At 46.2% G+C, this 21761-nt stretch overlaps 1 protein-coding gene across 2 annotated transcripts in view; it reads left to right on the top strand.

Annotated features, from left to right (window-relative positions):
• Positions 1 to 21761, top strand: part of atp10a (ATPase phospholipid transporting 10A) — a 231026-nt gene that overhangs the window by 110717 nt on the left and 98548 nt on the right. For both annotated transcript variants that reach the window (XM_085999543.1, XM_085999544.1), the window contains exons 4-6: positions 10964 to 11070; positions 19360 to 19491; positions 21095 to 21225. In XM_085999543.1, the coding sequence (XP_085855669.1) occupies positions 10964 to 11070; positions 19360 to 19491; positions 21095 to 21225 (370 nt within the window). The remainder of the gene's footprint in view (positions 1 to 10963; positions 11071 to 19359; positions 19492 to 21094; positions 21226 to 21761) is intronic.

Here is a 21761-nt window from a genome sequence, read left to right as displayed (position 1 = left end):
CACAGACTCAGTTAGAAATCTCTCCAGAACAGAAAGCAGAATGCTGCAGATTTTGACAGCTCGTGGCCATTCTGCTTTCTGTGCCGGTGAGATGAGGGACTCCCGCGACCTGAAGGAAGGAAGCCTGCATTAGTAAGTAAAGGTAAATAAAACTTATTTAAACACTTTACACACACCAAACACACTTACCTCTGCACTCATGCACCCATCACTCACCTGAACACCGGACATCTCGAACCCTCCAAGCCCTTCAGCCCGACGGTCTGCCTCGCTAACTTGGCGTGATTTGGAGCCGTCGGGCAGCCCACACTTCAGGGCTAAAAATAGGGATTAGGCCAAAAACTGCCTGTTAACTACCTGTTAAGAGGTAGTTAATTGGCACTAATCCCCTTCCCGCCTCGGGGAGGCGGCTCCCAGCGCAGGTCGGGTACCCGCCTCCTGGGAAACGGGCATGGGGACGGGAAGGGTTTGTGCCCCACTTCCGCCTCCAAAACCACCTCCACGGGGCTTGGAAATTCGAGCCCGCTGTCTTTTGGATAAGACGTTAAACCGAGGCCCCGTCTGCTCTCTCAGATGGACGTAGAAGATCCCATGGCACTATTTCAAAGAAGAGCAGGAGAGTTAATACCGGTGTCCTGGCCAATACTAATCCCTCAATCAACATCACTAAAACAGATTATCTGGTCATTGTCACATTGCTGTTTGTGGGAGATTGCTCTGTGCAAATTGGCTGCCGCGTTTCCCACGTTACAACAGTGACTCCACTTCAAAAGTACTTAATTGGCTGTAAAGAGCTTTGAGACGTCCGGTGGTCATGAAAGGCGCCATATAAATGTAAGTCTTTCTTGTTAGGAATGATTATATTTACATTTCCGTTGCTTCCCATTTTCTCTCCGTCTTCATGCTAGCGTATGATTCCACAGTCGCCAGGTACTTTCTGATACCTCATTCAAATGACCACTGCATTGGCAGGCTATTCTTCAGGGGGGGGCATCACAGTCAAGCCAATCTGACATCTGCACATGTCCAGCAAGGGTCACTGGACAGTGATCAGGTGTGGGAGCCTAGGCTGATTTTCCCCTCCCTCGCCCAGGAGTACTAAGATCAATTGTAGCAGCCTCACTGTTGCCTTGGACGAGACTGACTTTTTTTTTGCGGTAATGATGCAGATGTTGGGCAATTTCTAGTTCTAATAAATCCTAAACCTGGACTTTGATAATGAGTGAGTTACAAAGTTGGAAGGATTCAGATAGTAGTCACTGCTGTGATGTAGGAAATGCGGCAGCCAATTTGCGCACAGCGAGCTCCCACAAACAGCAATGTGATAATGACCAGATAATCTGTTTTTTAGTGATGTTGATTGAGGGATAAATATTGGGCAGGACACCGGGTATAACTCCCCTGCTCTTCTTCGAAATAGTGTCCTGGGATCTTTTACGTCCACCTGAGGTGCCTTGGTTTAACATCTCATCCGAAAGACGGCAGCTTGGACAGTGCAGCACTCCGTTAGTACTGCACTGGAGGGTCAGCCTGGATTTTGGAGCTCAAGTCGTTGGCGTGGGACTTGAACCCGCAACCTTCTAACTCAGAACCGAGAATGCTGCCAGCTGAGCCAAGGCTGACCCCTAAAAGGAAAACTTGGATCTGTGTGTGAATGTCCTCCTGATCCCCAAAATTAAATTAACACCTTGTGTGTCATCTTCAAGAAAATCTCCTCGTGCACCTCTGCATGTATCAAGCACGAAGGGATCAGCCATCAGAAGCTAAGGGAGAACTTGGGCTGCTCACTCGATCAAACCAAATACTTGGTGTGCACTCTCCTTAACCTAATTTAGCTTATCCATGGAGTTTCTTAATAACCACCATTATAGCTTATTAAATGTACACTGTAGTGTGATAAAATTGTGGTGCTTGCTATTTGAGTGTTTAGGAGCCTCTTGCCAGTCATTAAGTGAGTTGTGATTCTCTGCCTTGTGTACATTTATCTCCTGCTGAGAGTAGGAATGGGAAGATTTCCATCTTCCACTGTATTAAAGTAGTTTTGAGGTTTTTCCCTCAGCTTTTAAATGTATATCAATGTTGTGTGGTAGTGGCACTTTTGGCAAGTCCAGATGTGCACAGGGTATGAAAAGTAGAATACTCGGGTATTTCAAAAGCCACATTATGATGTCATCAGATTGGTTAATAACATTTATTTAATAGAGTGACTGCTGCCAACGACTGGAAGTTGTGTTGGTTTAAGTATTAGGGGGAAAAACTCGGTATCGCCCATTTTGGGGCGCTAATATCGGCCGGGCGCAAAGTTTAGCACCCGATGTTAATTATCTCCTCCGCCTGCAAAATTCACCTCTATCGCCCCTGGAGGTGATTTGAGCGTTAACTCAGGCGCTACACACCTCTCTTAAGGCGCAAACGTCAGGGAGCAAGGCGCTACCTCAGAACGCTATCGAAGCTCAGGCGATGCCAGTTACCATGGAAGCCAGACAGACTGGCGCCATCCAGTTCTTAAAGGGGAGGGGCCATCTTGCTGACCAGCCACTCCCTGCTCATTGCAGCCTAGACTCTCGGCCTGGAGAGACCTCAAAAGCAATTGTGTTGGAAGCACTAATTGATAGGCCCAGGGAAAGATCTCGACGCTTAGGAACCTCAAAAGTGGTGCTGAGGGCCAAAACTCCTTAGGACAGCATTAAAACCAAAACTTTTGCCGACAAGAAAAGGCAGGAAGCGCCCGCCTTTAAATAGCGCTCCCCCAGCCCCTTCCCAACTTGAAAACGTTCCCCGCTATCCGTCGTTCCTAGTGGCAGGCGCTAAGGCAGGGGGCGCTACCGGAGCGTTGCACGCTTGACTTAACGTCACGATCTGCGTGACTGGTCAATTTCGCGAACAGCGCTAAAACCGCCGCACTTGGGCGCCAAGTTCCTAGCGCCCCCCCGGAGGCATTAACGGGAGGTGCTAAGCAACCAAATTTCTCCTCCTTAATGTATTATAATAATATCGTAATATCGCATGAATCTGTGGAGCTCTGGGTTGGTTTAATAAGGTATAATATCACGTGTTGGTTTACGTATTAAATTATAGAAATTTCGTGGAGAGAGAGTTGCGGAGATTTATTTGGTCGGAGCGTGAGCTCCGTGTGAAGTGAAAGGAGAAGAAAATGAATAAAAATGGACGTTTGCTGAGTTTTGCTGCTGCAGATTTTCTTTTCTTGACGGCGGTTCTGTTCAGCAGTAGCGATGCTGCCGACCCGCTTGGTGCAAAAAAGCGGGGCCTGTAGGTTCTTGTTCGAGGCTTGAGGCCTACACCGGCTGCTTACAAAGCCTCCCCACCAGTTCCATTGCTCCCCCGCGCCCCGCTGCCTCCTCCCCGCTCCGGAACCTTCTCTCCGCCTTCCGAATCCCATCACCCAACCGGCGGCACTGCGCACCCGCACCCCCCACCCACCCCGCGCCGAGCCTTCTCCGCGCCCCAGGACCCTGCAGTATTTATAGGGCCTAGCCTATAGCTGGGTGTGTTCTGGGTTAAAAAAAACACCGCCATTTTCAAGCTGCGCACGTGCAACTACTCCAGCTGCGTCGGCCGCAGTCGCTGCCTTTATTTAATTGTAGCTGAGCATGATTTGGAACATTACAAGAGATCGTGTGGTAAAAATATTACGGGGAAAATTTCCTCTGTTCCCTATTTGTCAATTATAAATATCATTTTAAAACAATATGTTTAAGATATTGCTACAAATCGGCATAATGTTCCGTAACGCACTTACAATTTTACCGAAAAGAGGAATTCTTCCCCATCTATGAATTCTGATGACATCATGAATGACGCAATCATAAAGTTTATCTGAACCATAAAGAAGCTTTAGAATACAAGTCCTGGTGTTCGCCTCACATGGTTTAGGGTGAGGTGGAGAGTATATATTGTGTTACGTGTCGGAGCAGGAGTAGGCTATTCAGCCCCTCGAGCCTGCGTCATGGCTGATCTGTGATCTAACTCCATATACCCGCTTTTTGGCCCATATCCCTTAATACCTTTGGTTAACAGAAAGCTATCAATCTCGGATTTAAAATTAACAATTGATCTAGCATCAATTGCCGTTTGCGGAAGAGAGTTCCAAACTTCTACCTCCCTTTGTGTGTAGAAGTGTTTGCTAATTTCACTCCTGAAAGGCCTGACTCTAATTTTTAGACTATGCCCCCTAGTCCTAGACTCCCCAACCAGCAGAAATAAATTCTCTCTATCCACCCTATCTGTTCCCCTTAATATCTTTAAAACTTCGATCAGATCACCCCTTAGCCTTCTAAATTCTAGGGAATACAACCCTAATTTGTGTAATCTCTCCTCGTAACTTAACCCTTGAAGTCTGAGTATCATTCTGGTTCGAGTGTCTTTACCCCTTTGTCATTGTTCGTACATCATTGTATGTTCGTAAGACCTCCTGGGCCATTTTTTCAAATTCTGGGCCCTTTTTTCCTCAATATTGGCTCAGTGATGACTGGAACCAAGAGAGCTGAGAGGAGAAGGCCCAGAACACAGCATGGACCTGAGTCCCCTGAGCACCGGCAAAATTCCCCCCTTGGTGTCTGTCTTCACAGAAGAAAATGCAAAAATCTTCCCGGAAATAGTGGAGAACCAAGGGTCTAGCGAGGATGAGGAACTGAAAGAAATTAGTATTAGTAAAAAAAAAAATTGGACTGGAGAAATTAATGGGACTGAAAGCCGATAACTCCCCTGGACCTGATGGCCTACATCCTAGGGTTTTGAAATAGGTGGCTATAGCGATAGTGGATGCATTGGTTGTCATCTTCCAAAATTCCCATGGATTGGAAGGTAGCAAATGTAACCCCACTATTTAAGAAAGGAGGGAGAGAGAAAACGGGGAACTACAGACCAGTTAGCATGACATCAGTAGTAGGGAAAATGCTAGAATCTATTATTAAGGACGTGGTAACAGGGCACTTAGAAAATAATAATAGGATTCGGCAGAGTCAACACGGATTTATGAAAGGGAAATCGTGTTTGACAAATCTGTTAGTTTTTTGAGGGTGTAACTAGCAGAATAGATAAGGGGGAACCAGTGGATGTGGTGTATTTGGATTTTCAGAAGGCATTTGATAAGGTGCCACAAGAGATTATTAAACAAAATTAGGGCTCATGGGATTGGGGGTAATATACTAGCATGGATTGAGGATTGGTTAACGGACAGAAAATAGAGAGTAGGAATAAACGGGTCATTTTTGGGTTGGCAGGCTGTAACTAGTGGGGTACCGCAAGGATCAGTGCTTGGGCCTCAGCTATTCACAATCTATATCAATGATTTGGATGAGGGGACCTAATGTAATATATTCAAGTTTGCTGATGATACAAAGCTGGGTGGGAATGTAAGTTGTGAGGAGGATGCAAAGAGACTTCAAGGGGATATAGACAGGCTAAGTGAGTGGGCAGGAATATAATGTGGAGAAATGTGAAGTTATCCACTCTGGTAGGAAAAATAGAAAAGCAGAGTATTTTTTAAATGGTGAGAGATTGGGAAATGTTGGTGTTCAGAGGGACCTGGGTGTCCTTGTACATGAAGCACTGAAAGTTAACATGCAGGTACAGCAAGCAATTAGGAAAACAAATTGTATGTTGGCCTTTATTACAAGAGGATTTGAGTATAAGAGTAAAGACATCTTACTGCAATTATATAGGGCCTTGGTGAGACCACACCTGGAGTATTGTGTACAGTTTTGGTCTCCTCACCTAAGGAAGGATATACCTGCCATAGAGGGAATGCAACGAAGGTTCACCAGACTGATTCCTGGGATGGGGGGATTGTCGTATGAGAGATTGAGTAGACTAGGCCTATATTCTCTATAGAGTTTAGAAGAATGAGAGGTGATATAATTGAAACATACAAAATTTTTATAGGGCTTGACAGGGTAGATGCAGGGAGGATGTTTCCCCTGGCTGGGGAGTCTAGAACCAGGGGTTACAGTCTCAGGATAAGGGGTTGGCCATTTAGGACTGAGATGAGGAGACATTTCTTCACTCAGAGGGTGTGGAGGCTCAGTTGTTGAGTATATTCAAGACAGAGATCAATAGATTTTTGGGAATCAAGGGATATGGGGATCGGGCAGGAAACTGGAGATGAGGCAGAAGATCAGCCATGATCTTATTGAATGGCGGAGCAGGGCCGGATGGCCGACTCCTGCTCCTATCTATATCTTATCTTATATATATATAAAACGGTTGGTCTGTCTTTCTGTCTGTTTGTCTTTCTGTCTGTCTTTCTGTCTGTCCGGCTATACAATCAAAAGTTATAGAGCGTACCTACGCATATGTTATATCAAAAGAAAGCTTATCATTAGGGGACTCTAATAGGCATATTTACTTTTTGGTCAGACAAAAATTGTTCGGACAGTATACAAAAAAGTTTCAAAAAACGGCAACATTCCGCTCATTAGCGTTGAGTGACGTGATGGTTGACCAATCGTACAGGGGATTAACCTGATGGTTGACCAATCGGTGCGTCACGGGGGGCGTTTCATTGCGTGTGTGGGCGGGCCTAATCCTTCTGAGCTGAGGTGAGTGGCCGCCATCTTGATTCCTAACGATTTATTTTTCCCACTTTCTGTGTGTTTATTTTTCCCACTTTCTGTGTGTGTTGAGGGGAAATTGTTTTTAAAAAAAAAGTAAATGAATTTGTAAATATTTTTTCTAAGCTGATTAATTTTCCTACCTTTCACCCTCTTTTTTTCCTCCTGACTCGCTACCTCCGCCGGGCGCCGCAACCTTGGAGGCTTACCCCACCTGCAGGCCTCGAAGCCTCGGCCTCTCCTAGCCAGCCACGCCCAAGCTAGGCACCGCCCGTCCCGCCCCGCGACCGCCGCCATCTTGGTAAAGGCTGGCGGCGCGGGACTGAGCCGAGCGTAGCCATCGCTGCCATCTTAGTAAAGGCTGGCGGGGCGGGAGTCCGCGCGCGTCAACGTTGGCCCGGAGCGCGACCTGAGCTAAGATGAGTCCGGCCGGGCCTCACGCGCTAGGCTGCGCACCGGCCGGCCCTGAGGCGCTGATCCACGGAGGTGGAGGGAGGGGAGAGGAGAGGGGGTGGAGGGAGGGAGAGGAGAGGGGGGGGGAGGAGGGAGGAGGGGGGGGGAGGGAGGGAGAGGAGAGGGGGGGTAGGGAGAGGGGGGAGGGAGGGAGAGGAGAGGGGGGAGGGAGGGAGAGGAAAGAGGGGAGGGAGGGAGAGGAAAGAGGGGAGGGATGGAGAAGAGGGGGGGAGGGAGGGAGAGGAGAGGGGGAGGGAGGGAGAGGAGGGGGCGGAGGGAGAGGAAAGGGGGGAGGGATGGAGAAGAGGGGGGAGGGAGGGAGAGGAGAGGGGGAGGAGGGAGAGAGAGGGGGAGGGAGGGAGAGAGAGGAGAGGGAGGAGGAGAGGGGAGGGAGAGGAGAGGCGGAGGGAGGGAGAGGAGAGGGGGGAGGGAGGGTGAGGAGAGGGGGAGGGAGGGTGAGGAGAGGGGGAGGGAGGGAGAGGAGAGGCAGGGAGGGAGAGGGGAGGGAGGGAAACAGTGAGGGGGTGGGACAGGGAGGGAGAGCTCGCCTTCCTTCCTTCCTTCCTTCGCAGAGGTCCATCGGGCCAGGCCTGAGGCGCTCCTTCCCCCCCTCTCCAGGCTAATCCCGAACTAAATCCTGCAGTCTCTCTCTCTCTCTTCCCCCCCGTCTCTCTATTCTCCCGCCAGTCTCTCTCTCTCTCTCTCTCTCCCCCCCCCCAGTCTCTCTCTCTCTCTCTCTCCCCCCCCCCCCCCCCCCCGTCTCTCTCTACTCCCCCCAGTCTCTCTCTTCCAACAACAACATCCCCTCAAAAAACCCTCGGCACCGCCGGGCACTCCAGCTAGTTTCTTATGTTCTTATTGTCAACGTGTGGTGACAGCCACACTGAGAAAACTAATTATCATTGCGCATTGCAAAATGAGGTATTCTCATGTGGACTTTATTCTTGTGGTTTTTCTCAGCTGCCTCTTTGTCACAAAAATAATACACGCACAGAGGATCTGTCACTTGCCTTGTCCGAATCCATGTGCTCGGCATCAAAAGTGTAAATACACGGATCTGTGGAATGTGTAGCTCCACGTAAGTTTAATTCTGGCTGTAGCGATTTGGCTGAGGTGAGTTGCTGACTGCAGTGTCTACTGCACAGTCAAGAAATTCAGCTGAGACCATACACAAAAGCAAAGCTTGGAGCAGACTCTAGCTACGTGAGCCCTTTTTCTGTTTAGTCAGTGCAGGTGCAAATATCCAATGTCGCCACGTGACGATATACAAGTGACAAACTTGCAGCATACTGACTTCCCGATCAGGAAATCCTTTTCATTTGTTTACCAGAGGCTCCGTGCCCAAGATATTTATATTTTATAACAATTGCCTTCGACTTCGATTGTATTCTGAACAAAGCGTTGCAATATTTTGTCGTGGAATGTATTCTGAGTGGGTATGGTTTACAACGCAATTGGTAATTTAAAAGAAGTAAAACTGCCACTGCCTTCCAGGAGTGACTGGGATCATTGGTTTTAGAATGCAAAAGTTGATTTTGCAGTGGGTTTGTTTTTTTTTTAGTTTTCGCAACACTATTTCTAAGTATATGTTTGCCATAAATTTGGATAAACGCTCGGGCTTGTCGGGGGTTGACCAAGCGGGGATTGCGGAGTAGCCTGTGTGTGTGTGTGTGTATATATAGTAAACTGTATGGCAATGGTAAATTATTTGCATAACTTCAAATTAATTTGTAACTGGATGAACTTGCTCAGCTATTTTTATTTTACGGTTTCAATCTAAACTATATGGGGGAGGTGAAGACTCTGCACAATGTGTAGCAAAATCATTAAACAGGCATATGATCTTATTACACCTAACGCTCAGAAGGAATTTTCCCTGTTAGTTAAACTAATGGTGGGCGGTGAGAGTACGGGGGAAGGAAAATAAAATCATACTTGGACCAGCCCCTAACAATTGATTTATGTAAATTCAGTCTAAACTTCTTAGTGGCTGCCAAGACGCATTGCAGTCTCTTAGTCTGTCCTGGTTACACATCCTTTATTTGTATGAAAAATATATTTGATTAAACTCTACTCTGCATACAACAACATGCATGCATTTATATAGTGCCTTTAACGTGGTAAAACATCCCAAGATGCTTCACTGGAGCGTTATCGAACAGGATTTGACACCGAGCCACATAAGAAGATATTAAGACAGGTGAATAAGTATGTTTTAAAGAGCGTCTTAAAGAAGAGAGAGGCGGAGAGGTTTGGGGACATTTTAATACCCTCCTCATATTGCGAACTACTATTGACTGTAGCCTGACTTTGGCAGCAGTGCTATCAATGGCTGTTGCAGGAGACAGTGGTTATCCTAGGCAGGCTGAGCCACCAGCTTATTCATGGGAGGCAGCAAGACATTTCATTTGTATTGATCATGAGATTGGTTCAGAAGAAGGCCGTTCAGCCCATGTGCCCTCATCATTCCGCTATACCCACCCTACCGTCTTCTCAGCAGCTAGCTGTTTTTGAAACTAAGCCATTGTCCTGGCAGCAACCACCACTTTTCCTGGCAATCCGTTCTCACTGTTGGTCACCCTGTGCTTAGAAAAAAAATAACACCTTTACATTTGAAAAGGAAACATTTGCGGCCCTATGGGGAAAGAGCTGGGAAGTTTGACTAATTGGATAGCCCTGTCAAAGAGCTGGCACATACATGATGGGCCGAATAACCACCTTCTGTGCTGTATGATTCTATGTCAAACCTCCACTGTCTCTGATTTGTCACGCTGCTTGTCCGACATCCAGTATTGGATGAGCAGAAATTTCCTCCAATTCAATATCGGGAAGACCAAAGCCATTGTCTTCATCCCCGCCACAAACTCCATTACCTAGCCACCGACTCCATCCCTCTCCCTGGCAACTGTCTGAGTCTGAACCAGACCGTTCGCAACCTCTGTGTCCTATTTGACCCTGAGCATGAACTTTTGACCCCATATCCTCCTTCACCAAGACCGCCTACTTCCACCTCCGTAACGTTGCCTGGCTCTGACCCTGCCTTAGCTCATCTGCTGCTGAAACTCTCAGCCATGCCTTTGTTACCTCTAGACTCTACTATGCCAGTGTCTCCTGGCTGACCTCCCACCTTGCTCACTCCGTAAACTTGAGCTCATCCAAGACTCTGCTGCCCACAAGTCCCATTCACCCATCACCCCTGTGCTCGCTGACCTACACTGGCTCCCGGTCTGGCGGCGCCTCCATTTTAAAATTCTCCTCCTGTTTTTACATCCCTCCACGGCTTTGCCCCTCCCTATCTCTGTAACCTCCTCCAGCCCTATAACCATCCGCGATATCTGCCCTCCTCCAATTCTGGCCTCTTGCGCATCCTCGATTTTAATTGCTCCAGCATTGGCGGCCGTGCCTTCAGCGGCCTAGGTCCTAAGCTCTGGAATCCCCTCCTTAAACACCTCTGCCTCACTACCTCTCTCTCCTCCATAGACCCTCCTTACAACCTACCTCTTTGACCAAGCTTTTGGTCATCTGTCCTAATATCTCCTTATGTAGCTCGGTGTCAAGTTTTGTTTGATAACACTCCTGTGAAGTGTCTTGGGCTGTTTTATTACGTTAAAGGCGCTATATAAATACAAGCTGCTGTTGTTGCCCTGTATGGACCTTCTCCACAATTCCACAGCCAGAAATTTATACACAGTCGTGGCTTGAAAGCAGGATCAAATGCATAGCTGTTACTAAATGTTAAAACTTATGCTCACGCAGTTGTCCTTATTGCACAGTTGCTGTTGGTGCCCTTAATTCCACCACGTAATGCAAAACAGAGTGAATTAAAAACAGCAACAAACAACAAGAATTACAGGGCCACATAAAGTTGTAATTAATGGGACTGGAAGAGCTTGTGTGGGAGAAAAGCATTGGCTAACCTGAATTTCCTCTTGTTACAGAGTATACAAAAATGAAAAGAGAGCTGGACTTTCTAAAGACAACCTCTTACTTCGGGGATGTACGATTAGAAATACAGAAGAGGTTGTGGGGATTGTAATCTATGCAGGTACTTTTGTGTGGTGTTTGCTCATGGTGTCTTTTCAGGAATATCCTTTTTAAGAGCCAGGATGTTTCTCATTTCACATCCTGTCCTAGGTCAATCACATCAGTTGCTGCTACTGTACTTACAAACCACCCAGTGTCTGGGTCATAGAGTCATAAATAGAGTTATACAGCACAGAAAGAGGCCCTTCGGCCCATCGTGTCCGCGCCGGTCATCAAGCCCTATCTATTCTAATCCCATTTTCCAGCACTTGGTCCGTAGCCTTGTATGCTATGGTGTTTCAAGTGCTCATCTAAATGCTTCTTGAATGTTGTGAGGGTTCCTGCCTCTACCACCCTTTCAGGCAGTGAGTTCCAGATTCCAACCACCCTCTGGGTGAAAAAGTTTTCCCTCAAATCCCCTCTAAACCTCCTGCCCCTTACCTTGAAACTATGCCCCCCTGGTTATTGACCCCCCTACTAAAGGGAAAAGTTCCTTTCTATCTGCCCTATCTATGCCCCTCATAATTCTGTACACCTCAATCAGATCCCCCCTCAGCCTTCTCTGCTCCAAGGAAAACAACCCCAGCCTGTCCAGTCTCTCTTCATAGCTGAAGCGCTCCAGCCCAGGTAACATCTCTGCATCCTCTCCAATGCAATCACATCCTTCCTATAGTGTGGTGACCAGAACTGCACACAGTATTCCAGCTGTGGCCTAACTAGCGTTTTGTACAGCTCCAACATAACCTCCCTGCTCTTATATTCTATGCCTCGGCTAATGAAGGCAAGTATCCCATATGCCTTTTTAATCACCTTATCTACCTGTCCTGCTGCCTTCAGGGATCTATGTACATGCACACCAAGGTCCCTCTGATCCTCTGTCCTTCCTAGGGTCTTACCATTCATTGTGTATTCCCTTGCCTTGTTGGTCCTCCCAAAATGCATCACCTCACACTTTTCAGGGTCATGTATAATCAATTTTTCAAAAAGCATTAATCAGTATAATATGTTCTGGTTTCCTGGCCTGTGTAACACACAATCAGGTTTAATTTCTGCCAGTCAGGGTGGCAGAGTAGAGTGGTGGCAAAGTGCTTGGTGTGGTCGTAAGTTCGAGAGAGGTTGGTTCCTCCCTCCAACCCGCCCCCCAAAAAATAGCTGGCCAATTTGTACAAAGGAACAAAAGTGTTTGCTTCCAGAAAAAGTAAAATGCTAGTTGGTTATATTGTGAATAAAAGCTTCACATAAACAGGAAATTTAAAACTTGTTTCCCAGCTTGTCTATATCTTCCATTTTTATTGCCCTCTTCAGCAACGCTGATTAATACGGTCCCACGGATGCTGGTGGCCCACCAATATCTTGCCTAATTGACCATTCTTTTTGCTTGCGATTAGACACTTGAGTGTCACCATGGTGGAAGAACAGATTTTCCAAGCGCTGAGCTGTGCTCTTCTGTCACCTACAAATGGCTAAAGGGGGTCACTGCATAGTGATCCGGAGTGGGAGTCCATGCTTTCTGCCTTGTAGCATCTGCAATCAAAGCATGAAAATTGCCAACTGTGGCTGAAAAGCAGCCAGTGAGAGATGTGCGCGAGTGACCTGTGACCAATGCACCCTCTGGTTCTGCTGAGTGCGGCCGCACTGGGCTCTGCTCAGTACAGTGACTGACAACAGGGTGACTATCCTGAGAAAGTGACAGCATGAGGAATCGGTCTTCATCATCAGACAGTACCATGAATATGTAAAAATCTATTGATATAAACAATTTGATCACTATCCTCCTCCATCTGGTTCTCAATAAAACTGGACTATGTTCAACTCTCGTTTAAAACGTGATGTACAGGACTGGCCATTACTTGACCATGTTCAGATTTATTCAAGTTTATTTGAAAGGCCTTTGACTTGATATGATGTGTATACACACATGCGCACAGACAAAAACAGAATAGAAATAACAATGGAAAATTGTCACTCTTTTTACCTCAAAAACCAGGATTGAAAATGGTTTTGAGGAGTTGACTGCAAATTCTCCACATGCTTGAGCTAGGACAGGATGTGAAATGCTTTTGAATAATTTAATCAACAGTATCAATTCAAAAATAGGGTGCTTCTTTAAAAAAAAAATCTGGATCATGTCTGATGTTGTGTACCTTCACTGGTTTGGAAAGCGATAGTGGGTTATGCGGACAAATCTTTTTTTGTTTATATAGTTTACATTAAGACAGCTCAATAGGGTGATAAAACTCAAGTATTCTCCCTCGCTCTCGCTTTCCTTTTCTTTTTTTCTTTTCTTTATTTCTTTTTCCTTCCATTCCTCTCCCTCTTTTTTCTCTTTTTTTCTCTCTCTTTCTCTCTATTGCTTTCTCTTTCCTTTTCACTCTTTCTCTTTCTCTCTTTCTAGTGCTTCCTCTCTCTCTCTCTCTCTCTCTCTCTCGCTTCACCGCCCCCCCAATTGCTTCACAGGTTATGCTTTTGAATAACTGCCCTAACATGCTGGGATTAAACAGCCGCACGATATTCACAAACATGACTGCACTTTTACTGTGTGTGACCGGTTTCCCATTTCAGAGATCTGTGAATCAGCTGTGCTTAAACTTAATGCCGCACCTCACTCCACACTCATGGCTTTGTTAAGTCTTCAGGACTTTCTGTTTTCACACACTAGGCTTACTGCTTTTAAGCTTAAAATGCGTTTTCTTTAAACGTGTAGTATTGTCTATTCTGAAGTCAGACTTCAGAAACCAAAGGGCCATTCCGTTCTTTTTTTGTTTTAACAATACTTTTTTTTTAACATTACTTTCTGAGTAAACTATGACGTGCAGTTGAGTTCTATTTTACTTTTTTGTGTGAGGTCGTCTTTGAGCCCAGAGATCTGGACTATGCAACAGGTGGTGTACTGTTACCAGGTGGAAATAAACAATACCAGGCGATGGACTGAATCAGTGTGTCGCCAGAAGCATTGGTTTGAGCGTGATGCCTGAACCCATTAGACGCGATTTAACACTGCGTTCATCTATCAGGTAGCACTGCAACTGAAGAACGACAAGGCTGAAGTGAAGATTTGCTTTGTTCAATCTAGCAGTAGCTTTAGGAAATGGAACAAGTTCCGAATATCGGGGGGGAGGGGGGGTGGAATCCATGAATGCTGCAAATTTGAGATAAAAACCTGAAATGCTGGACATCCAGATGGACGGCATCTAACAGTGCTTAAGTTTGAGTGTGTGAGACTGGCCTGTTACATTTCCAGCATTCTCTCTTTGTATTTATGGCTGAATTATATGCCTTTGATCCTATACCAAGTGGCACGCTGGTGGGTGTATTTTAGCAGCAGGTAGAGGAGAACCGTGTTTATGCCATCTGTTTGTACCACACTAAATTTGAAAGCGGTAAAGTTCCACAGTGCTTACTCAAGAGTGCTGCTGTTCACTCGCCTCAAACTGCTGAAGATTCTTTCTTAATGATCCAAAAAGAGCTGACTGATCGGTAAGCTCCTCCCAATCATTAAAATGGGAATGGTGTCACAGTGGGTCACCAGAGGGCTTTATTCATTTGCAGCTCTGCTCTTTTGCCAGGTTTTGCACCAACTGCAACTCAGCTGCTGATGGTGTAGATCGCTGCCTGTGCCTGTTACAGGTGGTCCTGCAGAATCCAAGTACTAGAATACACTCCTATTACATTTTTACTTATATTTTTTATCCACACCTTTGTTTTGGTTCCCCCCCCCCCCCTTTCCTTTTTTTTCTCTCTCCCACATGGCAGCTGTCTCCCATTCTGCCAGCGCATTTCACACCTAATCTAGAGCCGTCTTTTGTCTCCACTAGTCCTATCACCATCTCGTCTCGTTTTAAATACCTCTTAATGTCTCTTCTCTTTTGTTCTCTCCCAGCCTGGCCTCTTAATCTATTTCATTCCCTGTGCCTCTTTAGTCTTGATAAAGGGTTTTGACCCAAAACGTTGACTCTAATTTCTCTCCACGAATGTTGCCTGGCCTACTGAGTTTTTCCAGCATTTTCTGTTGTTATTACTAGAATACACTCGTTTGTTTTATACTGTAATTTGAGTCAACACTCAAAAGCATGAGACTCTGGCAAAGCTATGGTATGAAATCGGCATGATTTAATTATTTGAGGAGGTCACTAGCATGGTTGATGGGGGAGTGTCTATGGATGTTGTCTATATAAAGGCACTTGATTGGGTTCCGCGCAAGAGATTATTAGCAAAAACTAAAGCACACTGAACCAGAGGTAACTTTGTGACGTGGGTAGTAACGATAAAGGGTCTGTTATCTGATTGGTGGGATGTGATGAGTGGTGTTCCCCATGGATCTGTACTGGGGCCTCTGCTTTCCTCTAGAGAGTTGTAAATCCAGGATTGCAGATGGCACTGTTGGGAGGCACAGTAAATTGTGTATATGGGAGCAGGAAGTTATAAAGGGACGTAAACGGACTAAGTGAGAGGACAGAACTATGGCAGTTGGAGTTCAACGTGGGGAAGTACAAGATCATCCATGTTGGATCTGAGAAAGATGAAACGGAATGTTTTCATAATGGCAAGAGACCAGGAGCTGTGGAGGAGCAAAGGGATTTAGGTGTCTATATGCGCAAATTACTAAAAGCTAATGCAGAGGTTTGGAGCTGGGAGTAATCAAAATGGATAATAGATTGCTGCCATTTATCTCAAGGAGGCAGGAATTCAAAAGTGAGGAAGTGATGCTTCAGTTGTACAGAGTCTTAGTCAGGTCCCATCTGGAGTAAAGTGTTCAGTTTTGGGCACTGAACCTCAGGAAAAGTACATTGGCCTTGTGGGGTACAGTGTAGATTCACCAGAAAGGTTCTAGGGCTTAAAGGGTTAAATTATGAGGACCGGTCACCATTGCCCAGAAATTTAACTGGACTACATAAATACTGTGGCTACCAGAGCAGGTCAGTGGTTGGGTATTCTGTGGTGAGTGACTCACCACCTGACTCCCCAAAGTCTCACCAAGGCACAGGTCAGGAGTGTGAAGGAATACTCTCCACTTGCCTGGATGAGTGCAGCTCCAACAATACTCAAGAAGCTTGACATCATCCAGAACAAAGCAGCCCGCTTGAACAGCAACCATTCCACCACCTTAAACATTCACTCCCTCCACCACCGGCGTACCGTGGCTGCAGTGTGTACCATCTACAAGATGCACTGCAGCAACTCACCAAGGCTTCTTCGACAGCACCTCCCAAACCCATGACCTCTACCACCTAGAAGGACAAGGGCAGGAGGTGCATGGGAACACCACCACCTCCACGTTCACCTCCAAGTCACACACCACCCTAAATTGAAAATATATCGCCAATCCTTCATCGCCGCTGGGTCAAAATCCTGGAACTCCCTCCCTAACAGCACTGTGGGAGTACCTTCACCACACGGACTGCAGCGGTTCAAGAAGGCAGCTCACCACCACCTTCTCAAGGACAGTTAGGGATGGGCAATAAATGCTGGCCACATCCCGTGAATTAATTTAAAAAAAATTTTGAAAAGTTTACATAAACTAGACGTGTTATCCCTTGAATTTAGAAAGTTGAGAGGTGGTCTAGTCGAGGTGTTTACAATTAAAAAGGTATTTTATAGGGTAGAAACCATTTCCTCTACCACAGAAGGCAGTTGAGGCCAATTCATTAAATATATTCAAGAAGGAGTTGGATATATTTCTTAAGGCTAAAGGGATCAAGGGATATGGGGAGAAAGCAGGGACAGGGTACTGAATTTGGATGATCAGCCATGATCTCATTAAATGGCGGAGCAGGCTCGAGGGGCCGAATGGCCTACTCCTGCTCCTATCTTCTATGTTTCTATGTATCCTCTGTTCGGGCATCCAGAACAAGAGGGCTGAAACTTAAAATTAGAGCTAGGCCATTTAAGAGTGGCATCAGGAAGGGCTTTTTCATACATGGGGTAGGAAATCTGGAACTCACTCCCCCAAAAGGCTGTGCATGTTGGGTCAATTGAAACTTGCAAGACTGAAATCGATAGGATATGGATATCGAGGGTTAAGGTTATCGAGGGATATGGAGCAAAGGTGGGTAAATGGAGCTGAGATACAGATCAGCCATGATCTAATTGAAGCCAGAGCGGCTGTGAACGGCTTACTCCTGTTCCTATGCTCATATCTGGGCACTAAAACAGGTAGGCCTAGAAATTCAGTGGGCTGCGCCATCCGTTAGCGCCCAAAGAGGGCGCTTAGTGGGTTTTACGCCACTGGCCGCGCCTCCCGCTAAATTTAGCGGGACGTTAATGGCGGCGCTAGCCGTTAGCGCTACGCCGCTACCGATGATGTCATCGGTGTGCGCAGCGCCCCGCTACCGCCCCGATCGCGAAATTTGGTAGTGCCCCCTGCTTTAACGCCAGTCGCAATTTGCGACCGGTTCAGGGGGCCCTACCTGCGGCGGTAGAGGCGCTGAGGTGCGGGGCAGCCATTTTTTTTGCTGGCCGCCTGCCAGCACCTCTCCGCGCCGCCGTCCCTGGCCTCCTGAGCCACCCCCCCCCCCCGCGGAGTGCCGGCTGTGTCCCAAGAGCCCGGCACTTCTCCTCGGTGCCGGGCTCTTTTGCCGGCACTCGCGCTCTTTGAGCGCGCTGCAGCGGGCCCCTCCCCTTTAAGAAGGGGAGGAAGGCCTGTAGTACCGCAGTGTGCCGTGCCGCAGCGTGTGGCGCTGCGGCACGTTGTGCTGCGATTTTCAGTTGCAGCGCCCCAAGAGGGATGCGGAGCACCTCGAGTAGCGCCGCGCTTCCGTCTGGGGCGCTGAAACTGAATTTGCGGCGGGCGGCCGCGACTCATTCCGGGGCGGTACTTCCGGCGCCCTGGTGAGACTGGCGCCGCAAACGGGGCGCCAGTGAATTTCTAGGCCGTAGTGCCTTGTAATTGGAGATATCAGTCACAACTGCCTCTGTAAAACACTGAAGGTTAAAAAAGGAATGGCTACATCAATAACTCGGAGGACATGGCCACCAGAATTGAAGTGGCTAATAAGGGTGACAAGTTTACAGACTCCCAGAAAAATATGCAGAATGCAAGAAGAATGATTACCAAAATTAACATACAAACAGCATAGGAGAAGGAAGCAAGGCAGACAGTGGATCTGTTAGTAGCATGTAATAGAGAAAGGCCAGAAAGACATGGACAAGCTTCAAGCAAAATAGTGCTTGAATATTGGAACTGTTTGGAGAGACCTGATGGTCCAAGTGCCACAGCAGAGCCCAAAAAAGCAGATTTTGTTTTTAAATTGAGAAGCCTGTGAGAGAAGTCAAAGCCCACAGCACCAAACACCAGTGAGCTTTAAGAGGAGGAGAGAAGTTGAGGTAAATCAAGACACGGACATCAGCTAACAAGAAGCGTGGGTTTGCCAAGACTGTGTCTTGAATATACTCAACGACTGAGCATCCACAGCCTGTGTGAGGAACTGCTGACCGAGAGTAGTAAGGAGTTCCACAGTTTGGAGGGCCCAGAAGTTGCACTGAGTCATGATTTCAATACAGTAAGAATGCAAGGAGGAGAAAAACAATGTAGGATAGCATAGAAGGCTGTGAAAGGAATGTTTAATATCAGCCTTTGTGTCCAAGAAAATTGGCACAGAGCAGGTTGTTTCCCATGAAATCAGTGGTAGTACATATTTTGTAAGCCCTATAAGGATTCACATCTACTGTGAGTCACAGAATCACAGAAACCCCACAGTGCAGATAGAGGCCATTTCGGCCCATCAAGCCTGCACCGACACATATCCCACCCGATCCCCGTAACCCCTACACCAACACATATCCCACCCTATCCCTGTAACCCCACGTATTTAATCCCCCTAACACTAAGGGTCAATTTATCATAGCCAATCAACCTAACCCGCACATCTTTGGACTGTGGGAGGAAACCAGAGCACCCGGAGAAAACCCACGCAAACACGGGGAGAATGTGCAAACTCCACACAGACAGTCGCCCGAGGTCGGATTCGAACCCGGGTCTCTGGCGCTGTGAGGCAACAGTGCTAACCACTATGCCACCGTGCTGCTCCATTGAGATGGATAACGGAAATTAAATTTATGGATGAAATTTGAATTCTGAGCCCGCAAGTAGTGAACTATTTTCACCTTGATAAATATTTAAAGACTTTTAATTGCATGTCATTGATGTATAGCGATTGCATCCTCAGTCTTTTTAGGTGTACTATTCTGGAACAGACTTTCCAGTGTAGGGTTAATATACCGGCAGTCTATGCTTCCATTACAGATGCATTACTGGAGTGTAATGCTAATCCACTACTCTTGTGTCTCAACCATTTTTCTCCAATCTTCCTAGGTCATGAGACTAAAGCTATGTTAAACAACAATGGACCACGCTATAAACGCAGCAAGCTGGAGAGACGAATGAATGTAGATGTCTTCTGGTGTGTTATCATACTTTTCGTGATGTGTCTTTTCTCAGCTATTGGTAAGTAATGCGGCAAGTTAAGAACATAAGAAATAGGAGCAGGAGCAGGTCATTTGACCCTTCGAGCCTGCTCCACCATTCAATAAGATCATGGCTGATAACATAAGACGTAGGAGCAGGAATAGTTCATTTGGCCCCTCGAGCCTGCTCTGCCATTCAATAAGATCATGGCTAATCTGATCTTGGCCTCAACTCCATTTCTCTGCCCGCTCCCATAACCCTTCACTCCTTTACCATTCAAAAAGCTGTCTATCTCCACCTTAAATATATTCAATGACCACAGCTCTCTGGGGAAGAGAATTCCAAAGATTCACAACCCTCTGAGAGAAGAAATTCCTCTGCATTTCCGTTTTAAATGGGTGCCCTCTTATTCTGAAATTATGCCCCCTAGTTCTAGATTCCCCCACGAGGGGAAACATCCTCCCTGCATCTACCCTGTCAAACCCCTTCAGAATCTTGTATGTTTCAATAAGATCACCTCATTCTTCTAAACTCCAATGAGTATAGGCCCAACCTGCTCAACCTTTCTTCATAAGATAACCTTTTCATCTCTGGAATCAACCTCGTGAACCTTCTCTGAACTGCCTCCAATGCAAGTATATCCCTTCTTAAATAAGGAGACCAAAAGATGGCATAGGTAGTAGTGGCCACAAAACAAATGGGGAGCAGATTACGCAAGTGTTTGAAAGTGGCATTGTCAGGTGAGGGAAGAGTACAAGAAAGAAAGAAAGATTTGTATTTATGTAGCGCCTTTTACGACCTCAGGACATCCCAAAGCACTTTACAGTACTTTTGAAGTGTAGTCACTGTTGTAATGTAGGAAAAAAAGAGAAACGGATGGAGCAGAATGGGCAAGTGGAGCTCTGAGGAAAGGGAAGTTACTGATTGAAGGTTCATCTGTTTAGGTCAAAGAAATTCCTTGAAAAATTGCTGTTGAAAGGTTTTGCTATCTAATACTTGGACTTTTTAATAAAAAAGATTCCTGTCAAAATCAACGTTGGATGTTTGGTGTGCTGGAGTAAATCTTTAAGAAGGAAATGGCTGTCAAGAAATTTGCCCCTTAAATTATGTTTCAAGGGTCATGTGAATTTATTCAACCTTAAAACTACATAAAAGAAGCATGTTAGTGACTCTGTGCCTGATAGAAAATGTACTGATGCAAAGCCTTCATATTGATGATTCGAGTAGAGAAGATTTGAAAACCAGTCATTGTATTCATTTTACGTGAGCACTACATGAGCTTACATCATAAGGTGGGCTGTTCTCTGATGATTGCATTGTGTTCAGCTCCATTTGCAATTTCTCAGATTATGAAACAGTCAATGCCCCCATGCAGCAAGACCTGAACAACAGCCAGGCTTGGGCCGATAAGTGGCAAGTAACATTTGCGCCACACAAGTGCCAGGCAATGATCATCTCCAACAAGAAAGAAAGACTTGCACTTATGACAGCTCGTACACACCCGTAGGCATCGGAAAATACGGGCCAGTGACTTACAGATATGAGAAGCCCTGGTGCTCCTAAATAACTGAGTAGAAAATGTACTGTTACCTTGGTTTTGTTGGATGTGTTTCTTAACATCATTTTTGTTTACAATATGCAGGTCACGGTCTCTGGGTAGCTCAGTATGGTGATCAGCGGCCGGTATTTGATGTTCTCAGCATCGATGGCACCCCCTTATCTCCTGCTTTATCTGGATTATATTTGTTCTTTACGATGATAATTGTCCTACAGGTAAACCCAGCTGAAACATTTTAATTGCACAGCACTTTTCGTTGTAAAATAGGATATTATTCCTCCTGCTCGTCCACCAGCATTTTAGTGAGGTAAAGTCTCGCATGAAACTTTGCCTTAATACAGAACCCAGTAACACCCACCTATTCCTGGCTGAAGATATAAAGCTCTCAGCCCAAAAAAGAAATGTAATGTACCCAATTTCCTTCACTCCACCATTGATGGCAGTACCTTCAGCTGTCTAGGCCCCTAAGCTCTGGAATTCCCTTCCTAAACTTCTCCGTCTCTCTACCCTCCTTTTGAAGACGCTCCTTCAAACCTACCTCTTTTGACCAAGCTTTTAGTCACCTGTCCTAATATCTCCTTCTGTGGCTCGGTGTCAACTTTAGCCTGCGAAACGCCTTGGAATGTTTTACTATGTTAAAGGTGCTATATAAATACCAGTTGTTGTCATTTGTATTGTATCTGTCTTCCTTCCTGTGTCTATGATATTGTTCCAATACAAGTGTAATACCAATATTTGGGGGCCCTCAATG

Source organism: Somniosus microcephalus, chromosome 10, assembly GCF_052327205.1.
Source record: "Somniosus microcephalus isolate GS21.2 chromosome 10, FLI_Smic_1.0, whole genome shotgun sequence".
In the NCBI taxonomy this organism is placed as follows: domain Eukaryota; kingdom Metazoa; phylum Chordata; class Chondrichthyes; order Squaliformes; family Somniosidae; genus Somniosus; species Somniosus microcephalus.
This window is presented reverse-complemented; position numbering and strand designations above follow the sequence as displayed.